The sequence below is a fragment of the Athene cunicularia genome, assembly GCF_003259725.1.
Source record: "Athene cunicularia isolate RWA chromosome Z unlocalized genomic scaffold, athCun1 chrZ_part5, whole genome shotgun sequence".
NCBI lineage: Eukaryota > Metazoa > Chordata > Aves > Strigiformes > Strigidae > Athene > Athene cunicularia.
This window is the reverse complement of record NW_020799146.1, coordinates 602,893-628,894: the sequence shown is the minus strand read 5'-3', so window position 1 is coordinate 628,894 and position 26,002 is coordinate 602,893. Positions and strand designations below refer to the sequence as shown.

At 48.4% G+C, this 26,002-nt stretch overlaps 1 protein-coding gene across 6 annotated transcripts in view; it reads left to right on the top strand.

The window, feature by feature from the left end:
- Positions 1-9,443: 9,443 nt before the first annotated feature.
- Positions 9,444-26,002, top strand: part of FRMPD1 (FERM and PDZ domain containing 1) — a 27,110-nt gene continuing 10,551 nt past the window's right edge. For 2 of the 6 annotated variants that reach the window (XM_026866879.1, XM_026866877.1), the window contains exons 1-10: positions 9,445-9,604; positions 10,944-11,048; positions 11,828-11,985; positions 13,899-14,001; positions 14,345-14,390; positions 16,878-16,985; positions 21,025-21,120; positions 24,106-24,231; positions 25,319-25,438; positions 25,745-25,881. In XM_026866879.1, the coding sequence (XP_026722680.1) occupies positions 10,948-11,048; positions 11,828-11,985; positions 13,899-14,001; positions 14,345-14,390; positions 16,878-16,985; positions 21,025-21,120; positions 24,106-24,231; positions 25,319-25,438; positions 25,745-25,881 (995 nt within the window). In that variant the 5' untranslated portion in view covers positions 9,445-9,604; positions 10,944-10,947. Of the gene's footprint in view, positions 9,605-10,943; positions 11,049-11,827; positions 11,986-12,022; positions 14,002-14,344; positions 14,391-15,775; positions 15,874-16,877; positions 16,986-21,024; positions 21,121-24,105; positions 24,232-25,318; positions 25,439-25,744; positions 25,882-26,002 lie in introns of those variants that run through there. The other 4 variants (XM_026866875.1, XM_026866876.1, XM_026866874.1 and 1 more) reach the window with 4 other exon arrangements.

The following is a 26,002-nucleotide window of genomic DNA, read 5'->3' as shown; positions in this document are numbered from 1 at the left end:
CCAGAGGGACATCAGCTCAGCTGTGCAGCCCTTGTTTGGGCAGCAGGCCATCCTGTGGTACCAAAGCAGTAATAACCAGGGCCCCAGAGGTGATCGGGCAAGCAGCTGACATAAGAGTGTGGAGGATAAACTCTGCTGAGGAGACCTCAATCCTCTTAGTGACATCTGGCAGTACTGAGTGGTGTCATGGGGGTGTTTTCCTTGTGAGGGGAAGCAGTGCTGCTGTAGTGGGTGAGGGGACTGACATCATGACATACAAGGATGTTTGTGGCCATGGGAAGGATCCTGCTTTGGACCCTCCTCCTTGGGCAGCAGGATGGGCCCCAAATGGGCCCATGATTGTCATATGGCAGAAACGTGTGTGAACAGTTTGGACTGGTCTTTGATCTGGGCAAGCCTTGTGTGAATGACTTGTCTCTGCAAAAGCCAGGGAACTCTGCTCAGGGAAAACTTCTGCTTATAATGTGTTCACTTATGAGACAGGATGACCATAGTGATTTTTTTACTCTTTTTTTTTCTTTTTTGCAAGGGTTATATTACTTAATTGTGTGATTGTGGAAACTGTAACAACAGCAGCACAATCACAGCCAAAGAGTGACAGCAGCGTGGCTCAACATGCTCATGTTCCTTTTTCCTTAACTGTTCATCTGCCTCACTGCAGGGTCTGGAGATGGGAGCTATGACTGGTGCCTCTAACAGTCCTCAATTTCTTTTAAAAATACCTGGTAGTTGGAAGAAAAAGGAAGTCCACCCTGTTTGTGGAGCATCCACTGTTTGTGTGGGGATGAGCCTGGGGAGATTCCAGATTCCAGGAGATGTGAAGCTGGGAGGTCACAGGCGAGTGCTGGTGTGTGTGTGGCCTCCGTGAGCATGAGTCATCCAGCTGCTCCTGCTTCTGGGCAGAACTCAAAGCATGAGTCTGGACATCTCAATAGCATTTCAGGGTTGGTGTTGATGCGCGGTAACAAACTCTACAATTCAGAGAGAGTTATAAAGCAGTTTATTCTGGCTGGGGTGCAAGGGGATTTCTCCACAAAGCTTGCACACCGTCTCTGGCAAGTAGCCAAATATTTGTTGCACCAAATCATACATATTCATTAGGAAAGGCCAGGTTATTACAATTAGTTCGGGGAGTAGGTGTGATTATTATAATTAGTCAAGGGGAGGAGTACGTGGTCTTCTTCATGTGTCTGCTGTTTCCAGGGCATGCGCTGTGAAGCAAAGTCCAGGTGTCTTCTTCCTAAATAAGCAAATCATCCTCCTTCCTAAATCATCCTCCCTAGATAGCATCTCTGAGTCCTTTTGTTCACGTTTAAGTTTGCCTAAGTGCCCACTGAGGGCTTTGATTCTGCTATTGTGAAGTTGTCCTTTTAATTCATACCCCTGGGCTACCTGCTACTTTCTTATCATAGCCAATCCCCAAACTATCTGGTAAACTACACTGAATCCACAAAACAGGCTGGACAAGCAGGATTCTTAGACAACGTTCAGAAATCATCATATGTTGCTATAAGTAAATAATTTGCAAGGAAAATAGTCATTTCTCTGTATCAGTGTCTTGGGTAAAACACTCCTAAGAAGAAGAGAGCCCTTGTGGCCCTGGTGTTACAGAGGCAAACATTCTTGGAGGGGTTTCTAGTATCATATTCTCAGCTGGGGTTTGCTCACATTCTGGTGGGAGTGCAGGTGGCCATAGAAGCTTTATTCCTGCTCCTCTGACCCAGCTATCTCCCCTGATCATATCTTGGAGAGCATCTTTAGAATGTGGAAAATCTGTAAATCACTGTTCTGTCTCAGTGTCTTGTTGGGGCTGGCTGACCTTCAAAAGCTGTACTGCAGAGATGTCCAGTCCTGCCAAAAGTGTTTTCTGATGCAGCCCAGGCTCACAGTGAACTGTGTTTGTCAAGAATGAATTTAGTTTTCAGCTGCCTGACTAGGAAGCAAAGGACATGCTTACTGCCTGGTAGTACGTGGACAAGAGCAGCAGCTGAAGGGGCAGACATCACCAGTTGTATCATTCCTTCCCTGCCCTGTAGCTGACCCATTACATGGCCTAGATCCCCCGGCTGGTCAGCAGTGCTGTGCGTCCTCTTGTGTGAGAACCTGCCTGTTCTCCTGACCCAGGCGGCTCCACACCCGGTTCTGCTGTCGAGGATGAAGAGTCCTTCCTTGGCTGAGCAACCACTCATCCCACAGGAGCACAGGCTTCCCCCTAACTCAGGGGTGTTCCAGATGGTTGGGGAAGACTTCAACAAAAACCTGGGCTGAGCCTTTCTTTTGTGGTCCTGGTGACCTCTGGAAGTGGGTGGAAAAAAAAATTCGTCTTTCTGACAGCAGAGAGGCCAAGCATGAGCTGAGGGGCTTCTCTGTGCTGTTCTCCAAACCAAGGAGGTCAGCCATGGGGCAGGAGAACATCCTGCTGCTGCAGTTTCTGCTTGTCAGAGCCTGTGAGGGCAGCATGTGGCAAATAACTGGTCTGTAGGGAAGACCATGCCTGATGAGGTAGGGTAGCCTGAGCAAGGCCAGCCCTGCTTTCTGTCTAGCATGAGGATGTGTCACCAGCTACACAAGAGGTAAAATCATGGAATAGTTTGCTTTGGAAGGGATATTTAAGGGTTATCTAGTCCAACTCCCCTGCAATAATGAGCAGGGACATTTCAACCAGATCAGGTTGTTCAGAGCCCCATCCAGCCTGGCTTTGAATGTTTCCAGGAACAGGGCATCTACCACCTCTCTGGGAAACCTGGTCCAGTGTTTTCACAGCCCCATTGTAAAAAGTTCCTTCCTTATATCTAGTCTGAATCTACCCTCTTAAAAACATTACCCCCTGCCCTATTGCTACAGGCCCTACTAAACCACCTGTTCTCATCTTTTTTATAACTTCTCTTTAAGTACTGAAAAGCTGCAATAAGGTCTTGCCAGAGCCTCGTCTTTTCCAGGCAGAACAACCATAACTCACTCAGTCTGTTCTCACAGGAGAGGTGTTCCATTCCTCTGATCATTTCTGTGGCCCCCTCTGGACCTGCTCCAACAGCTCCATGTGTGTCTTGTACTGGGAGCTCCAGAGCTGGACCCAGCCCTGCAGGGGGGTCTCCTAGAGTGGGGCAGAGGGGGAGAATCCCCCACCCCCCCCCCCCCCTCACCCTGCTGCCCACCCTGCTCTGGGTGCAGCCCAGCACACGGGGGCCTTTCTGGGCTGCCAGCGCACGGTGCTGGCTCACAAGCAGTTTTCCACCCACTGATACCCCCAAGTCCTTCTCTGCAGGGCTGCTCTCAATCCACTTGTTGCCCAGCCTAGATTTTTGCTTGGGATTGCCCTGACTCATGTGCAGAACCTTGCACTTGGCCTTGTTGAACCTCACAAGATTCACCTGGGCCACCCTTCGAGCCTGTCCAAGTCCCTGTGGATGGCATCCCATCCCTCAGGCATGTCAGCTGCGGCACTAATGTTGTCTGCAAACTTGCTGAGGGTGCCAATTGATCCTGCTGTCTGTGTCACTGATGAAGATATTAAACAGTCCTGGTCCCCATATAGACCCCTGAGGGATACCCCTTGTCACTGATCTCCATCCAGACACTGAGCCGTTGACAGCTACCCTCTGGATGCAACCATCCAGCTAGTCCACCCAGTTTAGGGAGAAATATGTTGTGGGGGTCTGTGTCCCAGCTAGATGACATCCATAGCTCTTCCCTTGTCCACTGATGCAGTCACTCCACCCTAGAAGGCCACGAGGATGGTCAGGCAGGACTTGCCCTTGGTGAAGCCACGTTGGCTGTCTCGAATCACCTCCCTGTTCTCCATGTGCCTCAGCACAGCTTCTAGGAGGAGCTGTTCCATGATCTCCTCAGGCACAGAGGTGAGAGGCTGACAGGTCGGTAGTTCCCAGGGTCCTCCTTTCTACCCTTTTAAAAAATGGGTGCAGTGGTTCCCTTTTTCCAGGCAGTGAGGACTTCCCCTGGCTGCCCAGATATCCTGGAGAGGGGCTTGGTAACAACATCAGCCAATTCCCTCAGGACTCTGGGATGGAGCTCATCAGGTCCCACAGACTTTTGTATGTTCAGTTCCCCAGAGGGTCCTGAACCTGATCATCTCTCACAGTAGGAGGGACTTTGCTCCCCCAGTCCCTGCCTTGAGGTCCATCCACTCGGGAGGTGCGGTAAGAGAGTTGGACAGTGAAGACTGAGGCAGGAAAGCTGTTGAGTACCTCAGCCTTGTCTGTGTTGCTAGCTTGCCAGGCATGTTCCTTGTGGGCAGTACACTTTCTTTGACCTTCCTTTTCTGGCTGCCATATTTATAGAAGCACTTATTATTCTTTGTGTCCCTTGCCAAGTTCAGCTCCAGCTGCCCCTTGGCCTTCCTGACCCCATCCCTACCCAACTGGGCAACATCCCCGACTCCTGCCAGGGTACCTCTCCCTGTCTCTGCTGCCTGTTTCCTTTGTGCTCTTTAGTTTGACCAGCAGGTGACGATACACTATCACCCACATTTTCAGCTGAAACATCCAGAGCACATCCAGAGCCTCGCACCTGTTGTACAGAGGTGCCTGGGAAGGTGAGGTTGGCAGGGAGGGCGGTTGCCTGCCTCCCCGAGTGTGGACTTGCCTCCATTCACGCCTTTCAGTATTGCCTTTGGTCTGGTGCTGAGAGGATACAGGATTACTTTGATCTTGTGTTTTTTCTGGTGGATGTTTCTGCCTCAGGGAGGGCAGAACATGGCTCTGCTACCACCTTCAGCCTTCTTGGCAAGAGCAGCTACAGTTTGGATACTGGCAGGACTGTGGACTTGTTTATGTTCCTCTGCCATGAAGAGGCAAAGGGGAAGGAAGACATGAACAACCCTGCCATGTATTTTTCACAGCTTGTTCTGGAAGGTTGCTTTCACAGCTGTAGTGTGTAGCATCCTCACACTCTGCATGGATGGCACAGACATCTTGGCTTTTTCTCCTGGAGAAATGCTGAAGTTCACTTTTACTACTTTGAAGCCCAAGAGCTCTGGTCTGGAATGAGCCATCTGTCAAAGGGTAAGAGGAATGATAAGACACTGAGGCTGCATTAGCAGCAATGAATGGTGTTAGTACTAGCAGTCTTGCTGCTTTTGGGAGACTTGTCTGCCCCATAAAGGAGCATTTGGAAGAGGACGAGAGGCCATTTTTGGAGCTGGACCCCTCCTGAGGAGCAACAGACTGCTTTTTAAAGATCTAACCCAGTGCACAGGTTTTGACCTTGTGTCAAAAGAGAGATTCAGTTTTGATGAAGAGCAGAAGGGACCAGCACAAGGCCCTGTATTTACATTTCGGGCCACGGAACTCACTGCCATTGAATCTTACTGCCTGTATTTTCAACACCACAAATTTTGACTGTGAGCCCTAAGCCTTTTCAGTTCAAAGGAAGGGAAGCAGATGTTTAGAACTTATAGACATATTTACACAAGGAATGTTGGGGTCCCTGGCATGTTAGTGTAGTCAGAGGCAGGGTTTGTATCGTCCATGGTCAGACAGCCTTGTTGCACATGGTGGGACTTCCTGTGAGGGCTCTGTGGGATGAGCTGGGTCTTAGAGACTGAAGTTTAGAGGCTGGAGCTCTCTGCTCTCCTAATTATCTCTGCTCTAATCATTACTGCACAGTGGATGGGGGCTGACTTGAAGATGGGAGGTGGAAGAAGCCTTAAAGGCCCTTTATTCGCTTAGTAAATTCACGTATGAGGCCGTAGTGCATTAATCTTTGCATAGCTGCACAGGCTTCTGATAGATGCTCCCTAAACCCCACAGAGAGCAAGTTACAGTAGTTAGGAACCTGCTGCCAAGCCTGGCTTCATCTTCCACTGGCACCATCAGCAGGGCTGGCAGCAACAGTGGTAAGGGAAATGCTGATTGTGTGCTTTTCAGGTAGAAAAGTGTATTTTGTAAAGAAGATGTAATTGTTCTGCATCTGCTATTAATACACGTATTCTCACAAGAGTATTTGTGACGTAGCTGCTGGCTCCCAGTATTTAGAACCGAGACTGCAGGAAATTTAAAACAAACAAAAAACTTGAATTCCTCTCCCTTTGCCTTGTGAGGATGCACCTGGGATCATGTATCGGGGTGATTTGTTGCCACTGTAAAGGTCAGATACTTTACTCTCATGGTAGAAATCAGACCAAATCTGGAACTTCTAGCCATCAGTATAACTTTAGATCAGGGGCTCTGGAACATGAGCATGAGGGTGGTTGGGCTGTAGTGAGAGTGAGTTGTTAGGACTGATGTGAAGATGGAGCGATGCAGAAATATCCTGTATGTGTACCTCCTGTGTTGGCCACAGCTGGGTGTCCTGCCCTGCCAATCTGCTGAGCTTCTCATGCCCATGGGAGGTTCTGGGAGCTTTGCAGGGAGGTGCAGGTACACGGGAGCCCTTTTTTAAAAAGTGGAACAAAGGAATTCTCCTCAGCTGTCTTGACCACCTCTGACAGAGTCTGTGGGAGAAGGCAGAAGACAGGCCATCTTTCTTGCTATGTCCCAGCTCGCAGAGCTCAGGCAGACAGCTGGGGTCAGACCTGCCCATCATCTCCTCTAGCTGCCTGTTTTTCTGATTGCTCTCAGGTGGCCTGCCTGAGGTCTCCGGCATAATCAAAAATGTGTGTAAGAACGGTCACCATGCCAAATACCCTGAGGAGAGTCAGGGGTCATTTAACCTAGGTTATCCATGGTCCTCTTGCTTGTTACTCTGAGAAAATCTGGATTTTGGCCTGATGCTGTCTCAGCAATGTGCAGGGTGCCAGTGGCGAAAAAACTGCAACAGAAGAGGATGAACTGTGTTCCCACAAACCGTTATACTCTGCTTAGCCTTGCAGGGCTGCTTGCCACAATACACAGTGGTTTTTGTGTGTTGAAGTCTTGCTGCATAGGCAGTGAGCAAGTGAATTATGTGCTGCAGACTTCTGTACACCCCGAGGAGCACCGAAGTGTCCTAGCTCTTTGTTAGAGCCCATTATTGTACTGTGCTTTGGGGGCTGGGAGAGGATGGGGCACATTATACACTATTTGGATTTTAGTATTGCCTGCCTTGAGACTGCTCACTGCTGACTGGCATCCATTACAAGAAGTACTTAGAAAGATGCTTCCAAAAGCCCAGATGAGTGGAGATACGGGTGGAGCACACCCGGACCTGTTTTATGACAGTTTATGGCAACTGTTTCTGTTCATGCAGTTCTCTGCCATCAGTGAGTGGAGACCTGCTGATTATGACTGCTGTTCCTGCTGCTACATTTTGATGGTGGTGAACACTTTAAAACAAAGACGTAATTTCAAAAACAGTGAAACTTTTGTCCATCAGAAAATTTCAGTTTGATGGATTAATATTTTCCATTTAATGATATGAGAAAAATTGAAGTATTCTTCTTGAAAGCTGGTTTTGGCTTTTTTTCCTGCCAGTCAAGTTTGGGCTAGCTGGCTGAATACTCCTCCATTTGGTGCCCTCTGCCTGATGGCACAGTTGGCACCCATTTCTCTACAGCTTCTTCTTCTTGTATGGCAGGCTGCAACCAACGTTTTGCTCCACTTTGGAGTGAACAAGAACAAAGTCATGTGAGATCAGGTCTATGTTCTTGTCTGCAGCAGGGGTGGAATTTATGAACCTGTTGTGCTGCTGCAGTGGGTGAGAGGGAGGCTGCAGAAAAAGAGGCTGGTGGGGAAGTGGTGTTCTTGCTGCTGTGGAAGAGGCACACCACGTACGGACACTGAAGACTGGCAGTTCTTGTGTCCTCAGTTGCTCCAGACAGGTGACAGTGCACTTTGCAGCACTGCTGTTTGTTGTACTGCCCTGTGGCTGCACGCTCTGAGGTTTTTCAAGGTCCTGATCTTTAAGTCAGTGTTGTTCCTGAACAGCCAGAATTGTCCACCCAGGTTTCCTCTGACACACCCAGCAAGGGCTGTCTGGATGGGTCTGTCAGCCATGCAAATACCTGACAAAGTCCTGGCTTCCTCTGACAGAGTTTAAGGGTCTTTGTGTATTACGATCCTAGCCCACTCAAGCTGCTTAGTGACGCGCTTGAAGGCTTGGCTCAAGAACAGTCGCAAAAGGGCAGTTGGGAGAAGGTCTCAGGTCAGAGCTTTGGCAAAACATCTTTGAAGCAAGGAGGAGCCACCTGCACATGTGTGATAGGTCTGTGCAAAGGGGTGGGTGACCCTGTCCTGCCCAGCACAAGTGCCGGTGCCTGTGTGCTGTGGGGACACCATGAAAAAGACGACTGCTGCCTTGTGTTCTGCACTATTACAGGGAAATATCTAACAAAACTGCCTCTTCGAAGATACCTAATTTTTGGTTCAAGTATTCCAGTTGACTGAAGGGACAATGTAGGTTTTTTTCTCTTCTAGTATTCCATCTGGGTTCTCTAAGCATTTATTTTTGTTCTTCAGGCTTTTCTTCCTTGTTCTGCAGGTTAAGAGGCTTTCTCCAGAAATTCTGTTTTGTGAAGCACAGCAGAAGCATGGGAAGGAAAGGCTGTTCCTTCTGCAAAGTAAAAGATACGGGGCAGGGTAGAGGGTGCAGCTGCACAAGGACATAATGAGAAGGCACCAGAGAACAGCTGATCTCAGTGCATCAGTAGCTGAAGTGGGTGACTTCTAGGCATCCAAGCAGAGAGCCTCTTGAGAGGAAGGGCCAGCTGCAAGCAGGACTTTTGCATGGTTCAGAGGGGAATATTAGAGCATTTGAAGGGATGTAGGAAAGCCAAAGCACTTTACGCTACTGAGAAGGAGATTAAATCAAAGTCAGAAGATGGCTGCAGCCACACTGTCATGTGAGTGTTACAGTGTCTATGGAGCTGACTGTCAGAAACGGTGAAATAAAAAGGCTGAAAGGAAGCATGCGAAGTACAGACGATGGCTGCTCAGGCCTTGGTCTGACATGTCCTATGTATACCTTTCAGGCTGTAGAACTGCTGCACTTCTGCTTGTTCTGTGGTTATTTCCCAGTCATCCTTCAGAAAGGGAGCAGATTTCCCATCCTACAAGCTCTAGTTTCCTTCAGAAAACACTGCTTGGTTGCAAGGTGTTTGGTTCAGAGATGCTGCTCAGAGGTAGATACAGGAGCAGTGTGTCAGAAGGAGAAGTTTTGAATTGTGCAGCATAAGAAAGAGTAGCCAGGAGAATCCTCAGTGAAACAACTCCTGAAGGGTTCAATTTTATGGCCCTCTTTTCTGTCCATTTCTACACAGGCAGGCAGTGAAATGGGCTCAGATGGCTTCCTAGGAGGGAAGGAGACATCAACAAATGTTGGTCCTGTTGTCTTACCGTTGTTAGAAAAAGATGGGTTAGGGGAAGTGCTGTGAGTTGGGAGAGTGCTGAGGGGGAGAGGTCCAGTTTGTCTTGAATCAAAATGTTTTGTGCCTCGTTTCTGTTAGCTTCCAACCATCTCTTTTATATTTTGTTATTCTGAAGTTAGCTTACTGATATTTCTGCTACAGCAGAGCTCCTGCTATGGACCAGCAGCCCGCTGTCCTGTGCACTGTCCCAGTATAACAGACAATGTCCTCGATGTGCGGAACTTACTGTCTGAGCAGAAGACACGAGAGAGAAGCTCAGGACATACAAATCTTGCAAGCTGACCAGAAGACACAGTGTGAAAGGTAGATATGATAATTCTGTTTCCTTGCTGAAATACAATACAAAAAGAGTTTATATTCTTTGTGATTTCTTGTAGATGCAGACGTATTTCCTGTCTGCTTCACTTGCAGCTCACAGTTCTTTCCAGTGTTTGAATGAGTAATGAAAATGATATATGGCTGCTGGCTTTCTTCATCTTGGAATGCAGAATTGCATCTTGGAATTCTGCATCTTTCTGCATCTTGGAATTTTAACACGTTAAAATGTTAAAATGGCAAATTAGCTGTTTTGATTGAGGAATCATGGGTTGGCAGGTTCAGTTTGGGGTGTGGAAGCTGACCTAGACTTTGCATCTTCCAAAGAAGGGAGGTTTTTAGGTTCAATTAAAGTCACAGTGAATTAAGCAAATCTGAGCCAAACCCTTCTCTAATGCTGCAGTTCTTCAGTTCAGTAGGATTAAAAACATTCTATCAAAAGCAGAGGGTACACACACAAGGAGCAGGGAGGGTGAGTGACCATTTTCCTGTTGTTGAACTAGAGCTTTTAAATGGAAGATCCTGGATGAGCCACTCTACTGATTTATGGAACCACCTAAGTTCACAGAGCTCCAGGACTAGGAGGCATCAGTACACTGGACCAGTTTTGTCAGAGAGATACAAATTTGAGCTTGTGACCTTGGTTTAGAGACTAGTTCTGTTAGTGCAAATAGCAGTGTGCAGGAGCTTGTGCTGGCCATTCAGTTTCTTTCTTTGTCACTGCTCTTTGTAAAATTACTGTGGCTGTATTCATCCAGGAGAAAATCTGTCACAGTGAGTCTCTCCAGGGCAGCCAGCCATTGGCTGTAAACCTCACTGTTGTGCCCTGAAGTGTTGGGCCCACTGAGTTTGAAGGCTGTGTGCTGGTCCCTGAGATGGTGGTCATTGGAAGAAGTGTGTCTAGTTTGAATCAGTGTACAGTTGGGTGTTACTAAACATCATTCAGAGATCCTGGACTAAAATGGAGAAGGACTTTCCAATGACTAGCCACAGCAGCTTTCTCACGTTGAGAAAACAGATCACTGGATCCAGAAACCATGAAAAAGGAATACAGATGTTCGTGGGTCATTCTCTGCCTGAGTAGCTAATGCACTATGACCACCAATACGGACTGACCAGAAGGACAAGGAGGGGAGGCTGGATGGGCAGGAGGTAAGTGTACAGATGTTAACAACCTCTGTTAAAGCATGTGGACTTCCCAGGTTGCCAGTGGATCCCTTTATTACAAAGGAGTTGTGAATTGGTGTTGGTAACTCTGAACAGTGTCTAGAATAGATTCTCTCAATCTTTTATCATTCTGTCTTCCTGTGATTTCTGTCACTTTCAGGTAGATGGAAGATTTGGACACTAACTTAATCCAGACACGCAAAGCATGTAGAATAGAGCAAATGGTAGCAAAATGGCTTCATCGCTCTCGGGATGGTGCATCCAGGTAAACATGTTTTCTGTGAAAGGAATATCTGTTATTACCTTTGATCAGAGACAGCACAAGCTTGTTCCCAACAAACAGGGGCAGTTGCAGGTTGCAGACCTTACTCATTGTTTTAGTTGTTCTTTGGAAATAAGCATACAGTAGTCACTAGAAAAAGCAGTGTTTTTAAGCACCTCCCTCTGTTTCTGGGGACAGATGTTTCTGCTTTCACCCATACTGGTTTTGAGCCACATCTGCAGAAAAGCAGTACTGCTCAATGTGAAGTGTGCGTTTCTTGAAGATGGGGTTGTACTTCTCTTTGTGTCTTGCTGTTGGCCCATGTTTTTAGGGTAAGACTGTGTTGCACTTACAAGGGATCCTGGCCCACAGCTGCTTTACTTTCCTAAGGTCTGTGAATCAAAATTAAGCTGGATTGGATCCTGGCAGAAGCAGAGAACTGAAAATTCTCTCGCTGCCTCGTGGGTAATGGTGTTGCTGTGATCTGTGCAGGTCAGGGCTTGCTGCAGGGCACACCTGGAGCTCTACCTGTGACCACTGGGCTGGTGGGGGCTGAAAGGGTTGTGGTACAACCAGCTGGTGCCACTGGTATGATGTTGGTGGAGCCTGGGGGGTTACTGCTGACCTGTGCAGTGCTGGGTACCAAGCCGGCCAGTGGCCTCTTTGTGTACTGGTGCAGCCCACTGAAAGTGGGGGTGTGTGTATGTGTGTGAATCTATGCCCTTTCAAATAAAGTATCTTCTGACTGTATCTTCGTTAATCACCGGCTTCATGTCTTACAGGGGCAGAGTGTCTGTGACTGACAGTCCCAGTGATGGCAGTGGCCAGCCTGCCAGCCGTGTCAAACTTACTGTCACGGTATACAAAGATTTGGTCCACCACCACTATGGTTTTGAGATTTGTCCAAACCTTCCTCTTACAATTGCATCTGTCACTGCAGGTAAGCACTGATTCTTCTCCCTACAGCCGCAGGTGTGAGAAGCCTGAGCTGTCCCAGATGATTTTAGTGATAAACTCCTGACAGGTATTTATGAGTTTCTCAGGTTGGCATGTGATCCTTGAATAATGAGGACAAAAGCTGATGTGCCTGTGTGTGCAGAGTGCCTGAAGATCTACTTGATTGTGATGGCATGGAGGAAATCTGAGCCAATAGCAGCTTCACTGCTAATCCTTTGCCTGCACTTGGACACAGCTGACCTTTAGGGATGCAAAAAGCTGCTTCAAAGCAAAGTTCTTTCTGGTGTTTTATATGAAATGCACAAGAAAAATTTAATCTCATCTTAGAGTTCTTATTCTGCAGGGGCCCTGGTGATCTGTTGTTGAAAGAGCTCTCTGGGCTTACAGCCCTGCAATGCAGAGAGGATCACTGCTAGTTACAGGCAGCCCAGGTGAAATTCTGCTTGAGTGAAGCAGACCAGCTCTTCCAGTTATAAAAGGGAGGGCTATAACTCTGTTTTTAATGTGGCTTGGGGGTTTTGAATCAAAAACTGTGAATCTGGTTTTTATTTATTTTTTTAATGGGTACACAAAAATGGCTGCTTTTTACCTGTTGGTGTGAGTGCGACAGCCAGAGAACGACTGTGCCCGAGCTGTGCAGGTGGATGTTGTGGGGAGGGTGGCTGGAGGGTTGGCCTGGGCTCTGCCTCTCCAGCTGCCAGTGTGGGCTGCAGCATCCCCCGTCTGCCTAGGGTGGGATGTTTAACTTAAAGGCACTATGATGGGGTCTGTCCTTTCACAGTGCTTTTGAGTGAAATTTTCTCTTTATGTCCCTTGCCATGTGAAACGTGGCTAAATTACCTGAGAGTTTTGGGGTCTGAGAAGTGAAGGAGGTTTTCTGTTGCACTTTTCTTTTTTCTTAATCAGAAAGGATCAACATTCTGTTAAAACTAAGGCACAAAGAAACCTGTGCTTTTAAGTCCTGCCATTGCTGTTGGAGCCCACGGCTAAAATCCCTGTATTTAATTCCAAATGACTGTCTTCCTGTTTTGCTGTTCACAAATGGCACCTGGTGCCAGGGTCTCCCAGAGGTAGCGGGTGCTAGGGGGATGTGAGGGCTCTGGCAGAGAGGTTCAGTAGTGTGTGTTGTAGTGGAGCTGGGGTCCGCCTGCTCCTTAGCCTCTTGGATCCTGCAGCTGCTACTCTCCTGGACAGCAAAGCTCAGAAACCATCTTCTTCCTTTGTCGTGGGTTCTCCCAGCAGATGGTCGTTAAGGTGATATCCTCCGTCCTCTCCTGGGTGTCAGAGGGGAGTCACTGTGCTGGGAATCCACCCGGACCTCCCAGGGGTGCTGCAGCACCTTGGGGTGACCGTTGGTGTGCCGGGAGCACCGAGCCCCGGCCTGTGTGCTGCCTGTAGTCAGCTGGGATGTCACCCCCAGGGCCAGGCCAGAGTGTGAATCCTGCAAAGAGGGACCCCCGAGCTGTGGCAGCTGGTCAGGGCCCTGGGGCTGCCCAGGGCTAGTAGGCACGCAAAGGGCAAGGCAGTGCTGCTACCCCCAGTCCTCCTGTGGTTTCCTGAGGGCCTGTGAGCCCTCTAGCTGCATTCCAGGCCAGCGGCATTCTAGCCCTGTGTGGTGGGCTCTGACGAGGGAAAAGACTTGTGCAAGGATGATTTCTGTGATGCAGGGGCAGCCTATGGGGCCAGGAGAGCCTGGGTGAGCTGGCGTGGACATGGGCAGTGGTACACCAGCTGGCATCAAGGCACAGCGTCCTTTGGCCCCTCTTTGCCATCCAGAGGCAGTTGGTGAGGCGTGCGGGTGCTGGGTGGGAAGAGGAGCTCGCAGTGAGTGTCCCCCATGGGGGAAGTCTGTGGGCGCAGTGCTGTTGTGACTGACAGTGTGCTGGTCACCCACAGGGAGCACCGCTGAAGGGAAGCTGCAGCCGGGTGACCAGCTCCTCCTCATAAACTCCACTGTGGTGGAAGACGTGTCCGTCGAACGAGCAGCTGACATCATCAGGTGTGGTCCTGTGCGGCCCATGGGGACGAGGCGGCAGAGGCCTGACAGGAGACGTGCGGGGACCGGGTCTCACAGAAGGCTGCAGAGGGACCTCGCCCCCTCTGAGGGTGCTGCGCCCAGTGGGACCCTGCCCCACGGGAATGGGGTGACCCTGTGCTCAAGGGCATGGCAGCCCAGGAGAGGGGGGTTCCCACCTTTTCTCTGCCATGTCGGTACCTGGCCGAGAGCCTGCCCTCACAGGACAGTGGGGGGGCCAAGAGCCTCGCCGGCACCGCCTGCCATGACAGTGGGAAGGAAGGCATGGGTGGTGCTGACCCGGGCTGACTGCATGTCTCTGTTACAGGGAGGCTGGTGACGAGCTCCTCCTAACCGTCCTGCGCTGCACGTCGGTAAATGGCCTTTCTTCAGCACTCTCAGCACTCCCAGCAGCACTGCCCCAGAGGGCCGCGGCCGGCAGCGTGGCTGGTGGGGAAGGTGGGGTGGCTGGGCTGGCACACGGGATGCGAGGGCCCAACAGAAGCCATGAGGGAGCTGTGAGGGTCCTCTGCCTTCACACATGCTCTTTGAGGGGGTTTTGGGGAGAACTGGCAGTAACTCCTCACTGCTCCCCTGGGTGCAGGGCCAGGGCGGCTTGCAGAGCCGGCCACATGGAGAGGCTTGCGGAGCAGTTTGAGCCCACAGTCCCTGGAGCTGGAGGCTCCATCAGGAGCTGTGAGGGCCCAGCAGGATCCACAGAGGCCAGGAGGCCACAGTGAAATGAAGGCAGGTCTTCTCGGCAAGCTGTGGGCACAAAGAGCAGCCTGGAGTACTTCCCATGTGCTGGGGCTGTCTGGGCCGTGGGGACCCCTGGACGCGACGGTCAGGAGTTGAGGCTGCAGGCCCAGCACCTGCCTTAGGTGCTCTGTGGAAGCTCTTACGGCTTTCCTTTACAAGTGCTGGAAATATTTATCGCTTTTTCTCCAGGTTCCATCTGGTTAAGGGCTGAGACCTGCGTGTGCATCATACTTTAGGGAGTAGAAACAAAGTTTGAGTACAAAACTTGGTGCTGATGGCCCATTCCTGTAGCATAAAATTCCTCAGAAGCCATGTACTGCCGACGTGCTGTGTTTGTCCACATGATTTCTATGTGTGTAAAAGCTGAGCTGCAAAGCAAGGACAAAATTGGGTTTGTGTGCTTTTTGGCTTCTTGTGATGTATGAAAGTGGCCTGAGAGGGATTTTCCCCCACTCCAGAAAGCATTTTGGGAGTGTTTTTTGGTTGCTTGGAGGTTTTCTTTATTTTGATTTATTCTTAGATATAAGAATAATTCCTTCAGTAGAGTTACTGGAGCTCTCAGGCTTAAGGTCATGAGGTTTCTTGGCTTGTTCAGTAGAGGTACATTAAAGAGAAAATTTCTTTAATATATTTTTCCTGCTCAGAGTTTTCCATGTGTTGGCATTCAATGGTGTGCACAAAGCCAAAGTAACCAGAAAAGCTTTAAGCAAACCCACTGAACAGTGGCTTCCTTCTGTTGTTAATCTGATCTCCCTTGCCTATACACTGGCCATCAGTCTTGCCAGTGCTTGATCTGGCTCTGGAGATAAAACTGAGAGTTGGTTATGCAAGACCTGAATGCATTTTTTGCATGCCTGCCAAAAGAGAGGAAATGCAATGGCTTTTCAGAGAGAAAGGATTTGGAAAACCCTTCACGGGACTTGGAACACTGTTCACAGGCCTTCATGCATTGTTGAGAAGCAAATGGGGCACAAACCCATTTTTGTTTTTTCCTTTGCAGGTCACTTTAAGGACACTTCCAAATACAGCCAAGGCTGATCTGGGGTTTGGGGTTGGCTCTTGCCGCGCTCTGAAGGCAGCTGTGCTTAGAGCTGAGAGGTAACACCTCCCATCAATGGTACCAGACCCACTGCCGGGGCTGCTCTGGCCGCACTGGAAGGGATGTGGGCGGCCTTGGACCTGCTCAGGGCAGCTGCAGGGCATGATGCTCTGTACAGCCCGGCAGACTGGCAGGGCTTGTGCACCGGGCACAGGGACTCCTGCCTGCCTCCCTTCCTCTGTCCTTGCCAAATGGCCTTGGGGCAAGATGGGCTGTGGCAGGTTGGGAGGCACCTGTGCCTCTGGCAGGAATATAGGAGTTGCTCTACCTCGAAGTTGTCTAGGAGCATACTGAGGGACACTGCCTCTTTTCTTCTTAGGGAATACTGTGCTTTACAGGAGCAGGATGTTTGGGCACAAGAACTCAGTGGTTCCTAGGCCCACATGGTGTCTTGTGAGCTTGGTAGGCCCCTGTTATGGTGAAAGCATGGTTATGTGGCAGCAGTACAATGAAGTTAAGATGGCTTTTTAACTTTGAGCAGTTTTCTTAAACATTTGCAATATGAGAGTATGCTCTAGAAACCCCAGCTGAGCTGAGAAGTGCTGTGTACAGGGCTGTGTTTTTGTGATGCACTGACAGGGGGCTTTGTCTGACACTGCAAGGCAGTCTCCGTGTGTTGGTTTATGGTGCTGTGTGCCTCCACTGCAAGCCACCTGTTGGTAGATTAACAGTTGCTCTGCAGGGTCCTGGCTTCATTGCAGGAGTTGGGGAGATACCTCAACACAGCAGTTGGTTAACATGCAATGAAATCAGGAGTGTGTGTACAGCATGTGTTGTATGTGTGTCCCTTGGTTGGAGAGCTGGATTTGGGTTTGGTCAAAAAGGCCCGTAGCAAGCCTGGGGGCTGAGAGACTCCTAACCTGTTCCTGTAAGTTCGAGGCAGTGTGGTGTGAGCAGCTTCAGCAAGGGCTGTGACCACACCCCTGCCTGTACTGTGCACCTCTGCCTCTCATACGTGACTGCAACAGACTGAGCTGCTAACAAAGTGCTGTTGTTTTTCTAGGGGGGGCCCAAGTCATCGTTTCTTACTGCAGAGAAGAGGGCAAGGCTAAAAACAAACCCGGTGAAGGTACGGTTCGCAGAGGAAGTGCTGGTGAATGGACACACACAGGTCAGTGGCCATGGGCTCTGTGTGCTGGGAAGAAATGGGTCTGTCCTGTGGACAGATGCTGGGCTGGGTTAGCGTGGCCAGTGCCGTCAGAGTGGCTGCACCTCACTGTGCTAGTCTGCCCTGGATGTGCATCCTAGCATCTGGTCCCAATGTTTCCCAGGCCCATTGGCGATCGGGGAAAATGCTGGCATCTCCAGAGGGTTTTATCTTTGATTTGCTTACTTAGACTAATGGAAAATATCTGCATGTACTGCTTTTGTCCTTTTGCCATCAGGTGAACTTTAAACCAGCATTACACAGCTGTGGGATGTAGTCATCTCCTGAGGTGCTAATCTCTCCATAGTTAGCCTAGACTGAACTCTGGGCATGAGAAATCCTAACCCTAACGGAGAGAGGTGATTCTTACTGTCCACACCAGGCTTATTTGCTGCCAGAGTAGCTGGGGTATCTCTTCCTGGCCTTCAGCAGTGTTCAGTACTGGTGACTTTGCTTTGTGCTTGGATTTGACATATGTTCTCTAGTTGATAGGGTTACAGCTTGTTGTGCTTCATATCCTTGCAGAGGATTTCCACAGAGCATTCACAGCTGCCTCTATAATCGACCATCTGTCAGCTGAGCCAGTCTGTTCTTATGTGCAACGAGATCACGGCTCACTGGAGGAACGTTGTAGATTTATCACAGGGTTTGTAGCACTGGTAACAAATGATCCGCATAGATACGAGTCTGTCTGTAGCAGAAAAGAGCAAGCAGTGAGAACACTCGTAGCTTCCCTGAAGTATGAATAGTTCTTAAATGTTTCCTTTTTCTTTCACTTATTAAGCTCAGTGTGATTGGGATGGACTGGGGTCAGTTGGAAGTTTTAATTCTTGAGTTTTCCTTTTTCCCTTTGGAATGAAAAATTTCAGTGGTCAAGATCCCCCCTACTCATCAGTGCTGTCCACATCTCCAGGTCTGACCAAATCTTGCTTCTTTGTAGTCTGCAGTAATGATGAGCCAGCCAGTAGGCCCTTTTCTTCTCTTCATGCTGTCTCCTGTTTTCCACCGTTGTTGGTGGAGAGTTCTCCTGACCCAGCTCAGGCAGAGCGTTCCCTGTGGCTGGTGTCTCCTCTCTTGCCCCTCGTCAGGGCAGAGGGGCAGCCAAAGATGCCATTGATGTCACCAGCCTATTAGACAGGCACAGCGTGAAGGCTTTGGCACCTGTGCCTGACTCCAGGCATGTCGGGACTTCTTCTCCTTCTCCAGCCTGCTCTCCAGAGCAGGAGAGGGTCAGGTGTGAGTCCTGACACGTTTGCCAGTCACTCTCTCTAGTCTGGGATCCTTTCCTTCCTGCCAAGCTGTTGCCACATATGCTGAAGCTGCTTCAAGGCTTGTCTCTGCTCCACCAAGGGCTGTGTTCACATCGCTCAGATCTCACTGAGAGGCTGGTCTGGGATCCTGGCTGAGCATCATGGCAGCTGGGCCACCCTCGCTGACCAGAGAAGCCAGGGCTGGACCCCTCGTGTGGTCAGAAGATGTGACACAGGCCACAGAGCTGACGAGGTGGGGAGCAGGGAACAGGATAAACATGCTCTGGAAGGTCCCAGGCAGAGGTACTGAGAGGCCTTGGGCAGGGCCAGCCAGACATGAAAATGCCAGAAGTCTCTACTTTTTCTTACAGCTAGAGGTGCACACTGCTGTCTGCTTGGGAACTCCCATGGAGCTGTTTTAGCCAGAAGTTGTGTGCCGGTGTTGCAGCACTTCGAGGTCTCAGATCTGTGCCATTCACTTACTGATTGCAGGGCAGGTCTTGAGAGGTCTGAAGAGGGCATTTCCAGAGGGGATAGTGTACTCTGTGCTTCCTACAAAGCCTCTGTCGGTATTTTGCTAAGTTAATCACACCTATGCAAGTGCAGAGGGGGGGACACAATCAATATACAGCTTGTGATTCATTTAATGAGAACATAAAAGTAAGAGAAATTCATTCTGGTGCTGGGGTCCCTGTTAGCTTCCCTTTTCACCACTTGAATGTGAACTCTGTTTTAAACAGTAAAACGTTAGCACAAAGGAAGAGTAAATAAATTTGTTGCATATTTATGACTTCTTTCTGGGAGAGCATTGTTCACCAGCAGCTACTTTGCTTGATTCTTTCAGAACTGCTCTCCTTTCAGCAGAGTGATGTATTCAGACAAAATGGATATTCTGGCCCTGAAAAACTGCAAAGCCTCCAGTTTCATTAAATACACTACTCCTGCCATCCTAATGGAGCATTGCTAAGTGATCTTTGTGGCAAGTGAAAGGAAGCCAGAGGCTGTCTTTTGCATTTGAAACCTGAAACTCTAGTTTTTGAACATAAATTGTTAATAGGCCTCACTGCTATCCAGCATCCATTTTCTGTTGCAAACTCATTATGTATTTCCGTATAACTGAATGATATGCAAGAAATGCATCCCTCAGGATCCTCAGGTCATCATCAGTCAGTGTATTATTAGAAGCTGTGGGCCTAGCTGTAACATGGAATAAATCAACCTTGCACCAGACAAAACAGGAGGGGTACAGCTGCTTAAGCCATAGCAGAATCTTTCAGAATTGATTCACAGTAGCCTGTTAGAGCCTGCACAAAAGGAGATAAATCCTGTCTGTATGTTCTGGCCAGCTAATTAGATCTGACTGGGAGAGTGGTGATACTTGTATTTGAATTTCTGTATAGATTTCAGGTTCTGATAAGTGCTGGCTGTACAAGGCCCCATTCATATGATAACCTGTGGCTGTGGGAGCTACCAGAGAAAAGGTACAGTTGGTGTAAACCAGCATCACTTTTCTGAAATTAATTGAGGACCCAAAGCCTGTCAGAGATGTGATGTGTGCTACTCAGCATGAAAGAGTGAGTTTGGGCTCAGGAATAGTGGCAGGGTTCACTCTTACCTCAGTGATGACTGTAGGCACCTTGAAGACCACAAAGCAGGGATGGGAGGAACAAGGAACAAGATTTGTGAGGAACAAGGAATGATTTGTAGGTGTTTTGCATTCTGGTAGCACTTCCAGGGTATATGGGCTCTCTATCAAGAGGGAGCAAGGTTGTGGGATTTATAAGGTGTTGCACAGCCATGAAACATAGGAGAGATGATCGTAAAAATGCCATTCTCAACCCAGGGACTGTCATGACACGTAGGTAAACTCTTTTAAGATTGGAGGAATATGCTGGTCCAAGAACATAAGAAAGATTAAGATGAATGGGAAGTTCAAGGGCAGAGAAGTACACTTTCTCAGCACTGAACAACAGGAAGAATAAGGCTGAAAAGAGGAATGCAGGTGCAAATGAGCTCTACTAAGGGAGTAAGGTGGAGGGCCAAGAGGTGTAGTTCTAGCCAGCACCAGAAGGGCTATTACCAAGTTCCCAGACCCTTCTCAGAGCACCAGTGGAGGTACTTTTGCTGTGTGAGACACTGCCTTGTCTAATGCATTTGAGACCTATCTCAGGAAACTCTGAGATCATCTCATTTGGGAAGTCCCAGAGTCACAAACCTTAGGGGAATGCTCAAGAAAAGTACCACTGCATGTTTAGCTGAGTCCTGCAGCCTTGCTGAGGTGTGCAGGATCTGTTTGTGGTAGCATGGAGGGTTTGGGTAGCTCCTGAGTTGAAGCCATGGCTGCTGCCAGTGGGAGAATGTCAGTGTGGGGATTAGCACTGCCTGGTGCCCAGTAATGGGAAGATGGGTTTTCCAGCAGACATCGACGCTTTTGTGATAATGAGCAGGGAGAATGGCTCTTAGCTTCCAGTACCTGCCAGATCTGCCTGTGCCATGTAGGGAACTGAGCAGTGGGCATATCTTGGACCATGTGCAGCTATTGCACTGATTGGAGTTTTATAGTAAAAGCATTTGTTATGATCACTTTCCCTTGTTCCGTGCCAGAAGCATAATCAAGGAATAAAGCCACAGAAGAGGATTGCAAAAGCAGAGAAAGATTTTAATTTATACCAGGATGTGCTGTGTCAAGCAGAGCAGACTGGTGCCCAGAGGCTTAATGTCCAGGGATTAGTGTTGTTGCTTTTGTTCTGCAGGGGAATTCTCTTCTTTGTATGCCCAACGTTCTCAAGGTATACTTGGAAAATGGACAGACGAAGGCTTTCAGGTTTGAGACCAGCACTACTGTGAAGGTAATGATGTGTGGTTGTTTGTCTTTGTTCCCACCACCTGAATTCAATCCAGTAGCAAACCCACATACAGTGAAACTTGCAACATCTTGGTTGTATTGGCCAGCTAGTGGGAACTGTTTTGCCTGCTGATGCTGGGCGTGCTGGATTTTCCATGCCCTTCCTGCAGAGAAGGTGTTGCTTTAATTCACGTCATTTTCTCAGCAACTGATTTTCACAGAACTTGCAGCAACTTGGCTGTGAGACCACTACAGCTTTGTGAAGTGTGATCGAAGTTGGGCAAGTGCACAGGTCAGTGGGGGACTGGCAGATTTGCAGCTGTCCACACAAACGTTGCTTTCCTTGGAAACCAGGTGGCAGAACACAGAGAAGGTTTAATAGAGCAGTGACAGTGCACATCCCTGAGAGGGAGAACGAGTTTCCTGGCTTGGGACCTAGACAAGAGAGTCCTGGTCTGGATATCGTGTGAGCTCAGCAAGTGGAATTGTGCCAGTTGTTACTTAAAGTGCCTTTCTGTGCTACCATAAATTCGGTCTCAAAAGAAACCTCTTAGTTTGAAGTTTTTAGCAGGCAGGCATTCTTTATTGCAGTGCAGGATGCACGGGGAATCATTCCTTCTAAAGTGCATGCCAAAAACCAAAATCACACTTACTATATACAATAAAAGAAATGAATATTCATCTAATTTGAGAGGTACACACCTATTTCTAGAGGATCTAATGCATATGTTAATATATTGCACAAATGTAGTAAAATTTGGGGAAGGGTGTCTGAGGGGCTTCCATGGGGGTTTCCGGTGGTCTGTGGTGGTCCCTAGTGGCTGTTGAAGAGGCACCTCGTAGTGTCCTTTCTTTAACTCTCAGTTATGTCTGTTTTCTTTTCATATAAGGCCTCATCTTGGCTCATTGCTTTGTCTGTAAAGTTTCCCAGCTTTCTTATCTTTGACTACCACAGGTGTCTGTTGGTTTCTCTGCCCTCCCTGGGATGTTCTCATCACAGTTGGACAAATTTTGTCCTTGGGCACATTCTTGTCTGAAGCCCCTTGCAGCAACTAGCACCAACTGCCTGCAGACATCATCTACAGGCATCATCTGTGTTTCAGCCTCATTTCTGCACTGGTGGAAATGTTCCCCTGGGGAGACATGAAAACTTATGAACCCCCTGAGATGGAAAAACATTACCACCTGCCTAGGATCACTTGTGCTTGGAGGCATTATAGACAAGTTACCATCATTCTTTTCAAACTACAATGTGCTTCTCTCCAGAACCATTAATCTGGCACTTTCCATAATTGTAATTTTAGACATAGGCTTACAACCTTCAAGTTTTTCTAGCCTGATCTTTAGAGTTGTTCAGTGTTTAAGTTGGAGTTAATAAGATTTTCCTGTGCAGGGTGATTGGAGGCCGTAATGTCTTTGAAGGATATATGATGTCCTGCAGCAGTGCAGTTACTGTGGAAAAGATGCTTGATGGAGAGATATTCTGGAGTTGTCAGGCTGAAAGAGTATTAAGGGGAAAAGCAAGGAGATGTTATTATAATGCACTGAAAGCTTTCCTGAAAGAGTTTATTGTCTAGTTCATCCAAAACTGTTGTGGTCTCTTGTGCAAGTAAGTCTGTGCAGGTCTTGTGCAGGGCAGAGAAAAAGAAAATAATGAAATCAAGCAAGGAGTTAGTAAGGAAAGGGGAGATAGTTGTAAAGAGAGATTTGCATGCCCACCTTCAAGGGATTAATTTCTAAAACATGGATTAGCTCTTCATGTTTGACTTGAGTTTTTCACATCTGACCTGGAACAAGATTTTCCCTACTGGAGTTGAGTGCAACCCTCACCAGCATCCTCCAGAAACACTCAAATGGGGAAAATGCTTCCTAAGTCAGTTGGTTTTGGAAATTTCTCTGCTTTTTGAGAGATCTTTGCTTAAAAGTGAGGTGAGTCAAACATTTCTGCTTACCTCAAGAAGCTTGAGTGAGTCAAAGGAGTTCTCTTTCCATTTGTACTGTCAAGCCTTATGTAATGTTTTCTGTTTGCCAAAAATAAACCTAGTTATTTACATGACAGTTAGTATTCCAACAGAATTCTCCATACCCCTGACACACCAGTTTCAGTCAAATTTGGTAAGATTTTTACAATTATGCTCTCAAATTCTTGTTTATCGGTGGGGAGAGGTGTTTTTCATCTGTTCTTTGTAGTTTCTTTAAAAGGTGCCATAGAGTTGTGTAAAGCTAGAATGGTTAGCAGCAGACATTTGGATCAAGAGTGACAGAAAGTGCCCAGCACCACCAGACTGAAAACTGTAAGGCCAAAGCTTTCAGCATGAAGCAGTCCAGGACACGCAGCTCTAGGAACTGGATGTGATGCCTGTTATGCCTTGAAGTTTGCATCTTACTGTACTGTTACCACAGCAAGATGAAGTGTCCCTACCTTATCCTCCTGATCTACTGAAATGTGTTGTCCTGCCTTTTTCTGTGCTTCCGTGCTTCCCCTGCAGCTGCCTGGACTCTTCCCTACCAGCTGGTGTCAGCGGGCATGGGTGGCTCTGGCCACCGTCCTGCCGATGCCTGCCTGGATTATACTTTTGTGGCTCAGGCATCCAGCTGGGACACCACAGCAGCCAACTGCCAAGCCTGTGCTTGGTAACCTCCATGGGGCGCTATCTCCCGTGCTTCCACTTGTGATGAACTTGCAGGCTTTAACCTTAAGACCTCTGTAGTCTGTCTGAGTTAACGTGTTCATAAGTTGTCAGTGAAGAGAGAGAGGCGGTATGTCGTGTAGGCACTGGTTTCCTGTGGAACAGCATTAAACATTTCGCTCTGTGTGGCAGCTCCAAGTATGTTTTTGGCTGCAGAGAATTTTGTGTCTGGCCACTGCCCTTTCAGTGCTGTCTCACGTGGCTGCCAGCGGCAGACTGGAATCCTCCACGTTCATGCGTTGTGCTAGTGGTGCTCAGCAGCTGTGTCTCCCTTCTGTTTGTGTTCCTTCCCTTCGCAGGACATTGTTCTCACTTTGAAGGAGAAGCTCTCCCTCCGGAGCATCGCGCACTTTGCCCTGGCTCTGGAGGAGCAGTACAATGTGGCAAGGATCCACCTGCTGCACGAGGAGGAGCTCATCGAGCAGGTGAGCCAAGTGCTTGCGCACCCGCGACTGCGCTGGAGAACACTGGCACGAGGAGCGGAGAGCTCAGCTCCGCCGGTGTCCCAGGAGGGAGCCAGCTGGCCCCGATCTCCTCAGCTGCCCTCTTCATCTCTGCCTGTGGCAGGCGTTAATTAACCATGGTGGTCACCGGAGCCCCCAGAGGAGTGGCACGTTGCACTCTGCTTAGAGAGCCCATAGAGCAACACCCGTGGGCTAGTATTGCTTGTACCGTGTCGAGCAGTCGAGGACAAGCGTGCTTTGTGCCACCCCTCAGATAGGCCCAGCCACAGAGACAGTCTCAAAACAGCTGTGTACCCAGCTATTTACAGTCCCCTAGGTAGTCACAGAGTTAACTCAGTCAGCTGCCACTTTGATTAAATTCTAAATCAAAAGTTTGTGTCCTGCAAACATGAGGTTAGCTCTGTTAGTAATTCTGTTGCTCTGCTAGTAATTCTGGGGTAACCTAGCTTGTCAGAATGTGCCTACTTGGGAGGTTCATCTCCTTGGTTGGTTGGTGAGGTGCAGTAGCTAACACTGCCCAGCCGCTGAGCACATGTGCCTGAGAGTTTCTGCTTTGTTTCAGTTGGTGAACCGGTATGGGATTTGCTCAGAATAAAACATGCTGATATATAACCCAGGGGCCTTAACATTGTATTGACATTGTGATGATGATCCAAGTGTCTTTTTGGGGCTGCTGTATCTTACGACTGAATTTAAAAGCAGAGAAGCTTGCTTATTCCTCTGTCATTATCATATAGGCTTGAAGCCTCTGTCCTGATTATACTGCAAGTATATGAGATCAGTGGATATTTAATGAAGTTTTGCTGTCAAAGGACTTCCAAACTACCACATGGAGAAGCAAAAACCAGAAGAATAATTGAAAATAGAATTACAAACACTCGCAGTGTCTCCTTGTATTTGCTAAGGACAACGGCTAATCTGCAGCCATCCCATATGCCAGTAGCTTTAAATGATTTCTGTGAGCTTGTACAAGCCAGAGCCTTACGGTGCATTTATGAAGGGAGGGGCTACAGAAGTAGTGTGGCATGATGCTGTTTGTCTGTTGCAGGTGGTCCAGAAAAGAGAATCTCATGACTACCGGTGCCTCTTCAGAGTGTCCTTTGTCCCAAAGGATCCCTTAGACCTCCTACAGGAAGACCCAGTTGCCTTCGAATATCTCTACCTGCAGGTGAAATCGAGGCATTCCATGCTTCGGGATCTCTTCTCACCCAATTCCCATTTCTGCTTTAAACCAAATCATACTTCAGGCCAGTTCAGTTACATGAATGTGAAATGCAGAACACTTAAGAACAGAGCATTTGGATTCAATTTGCCTTAAATTCTTAAATCAACTTACATGCTTGGCTTTTTGGCAGGATGAGGTTGAGATGAGCTGGGTAATGCCCTTTATTTGATGTACAGTAGTCATATCAGAGGTCTTATCCTGACTTCTTGAGCTTCCATCATCATGCTAATTCTGCTCTGCTTGTTCCAGAGCTGCAGCGATGTGCTTCAGGAAAGATTTGCTGTGGAAATGAAATGCAGTGTGGCGTTACGTCTGGCTGCTCTGCACATACAGGAAAGGATCTATACTTGTGCTCAGCCACAGAAAGTATCCTTGAAATACATTGAGTAAGTTTCTCAATTTCTGTGTTCAGTAGTGACTAGGCCTGGCAAAAGAAGGAGCCAACTAAAAGTGGCATCAGCTCTGTGTTTGCCCAGTGTTAAAAGACTGTCTGGATAAAAGACTGTC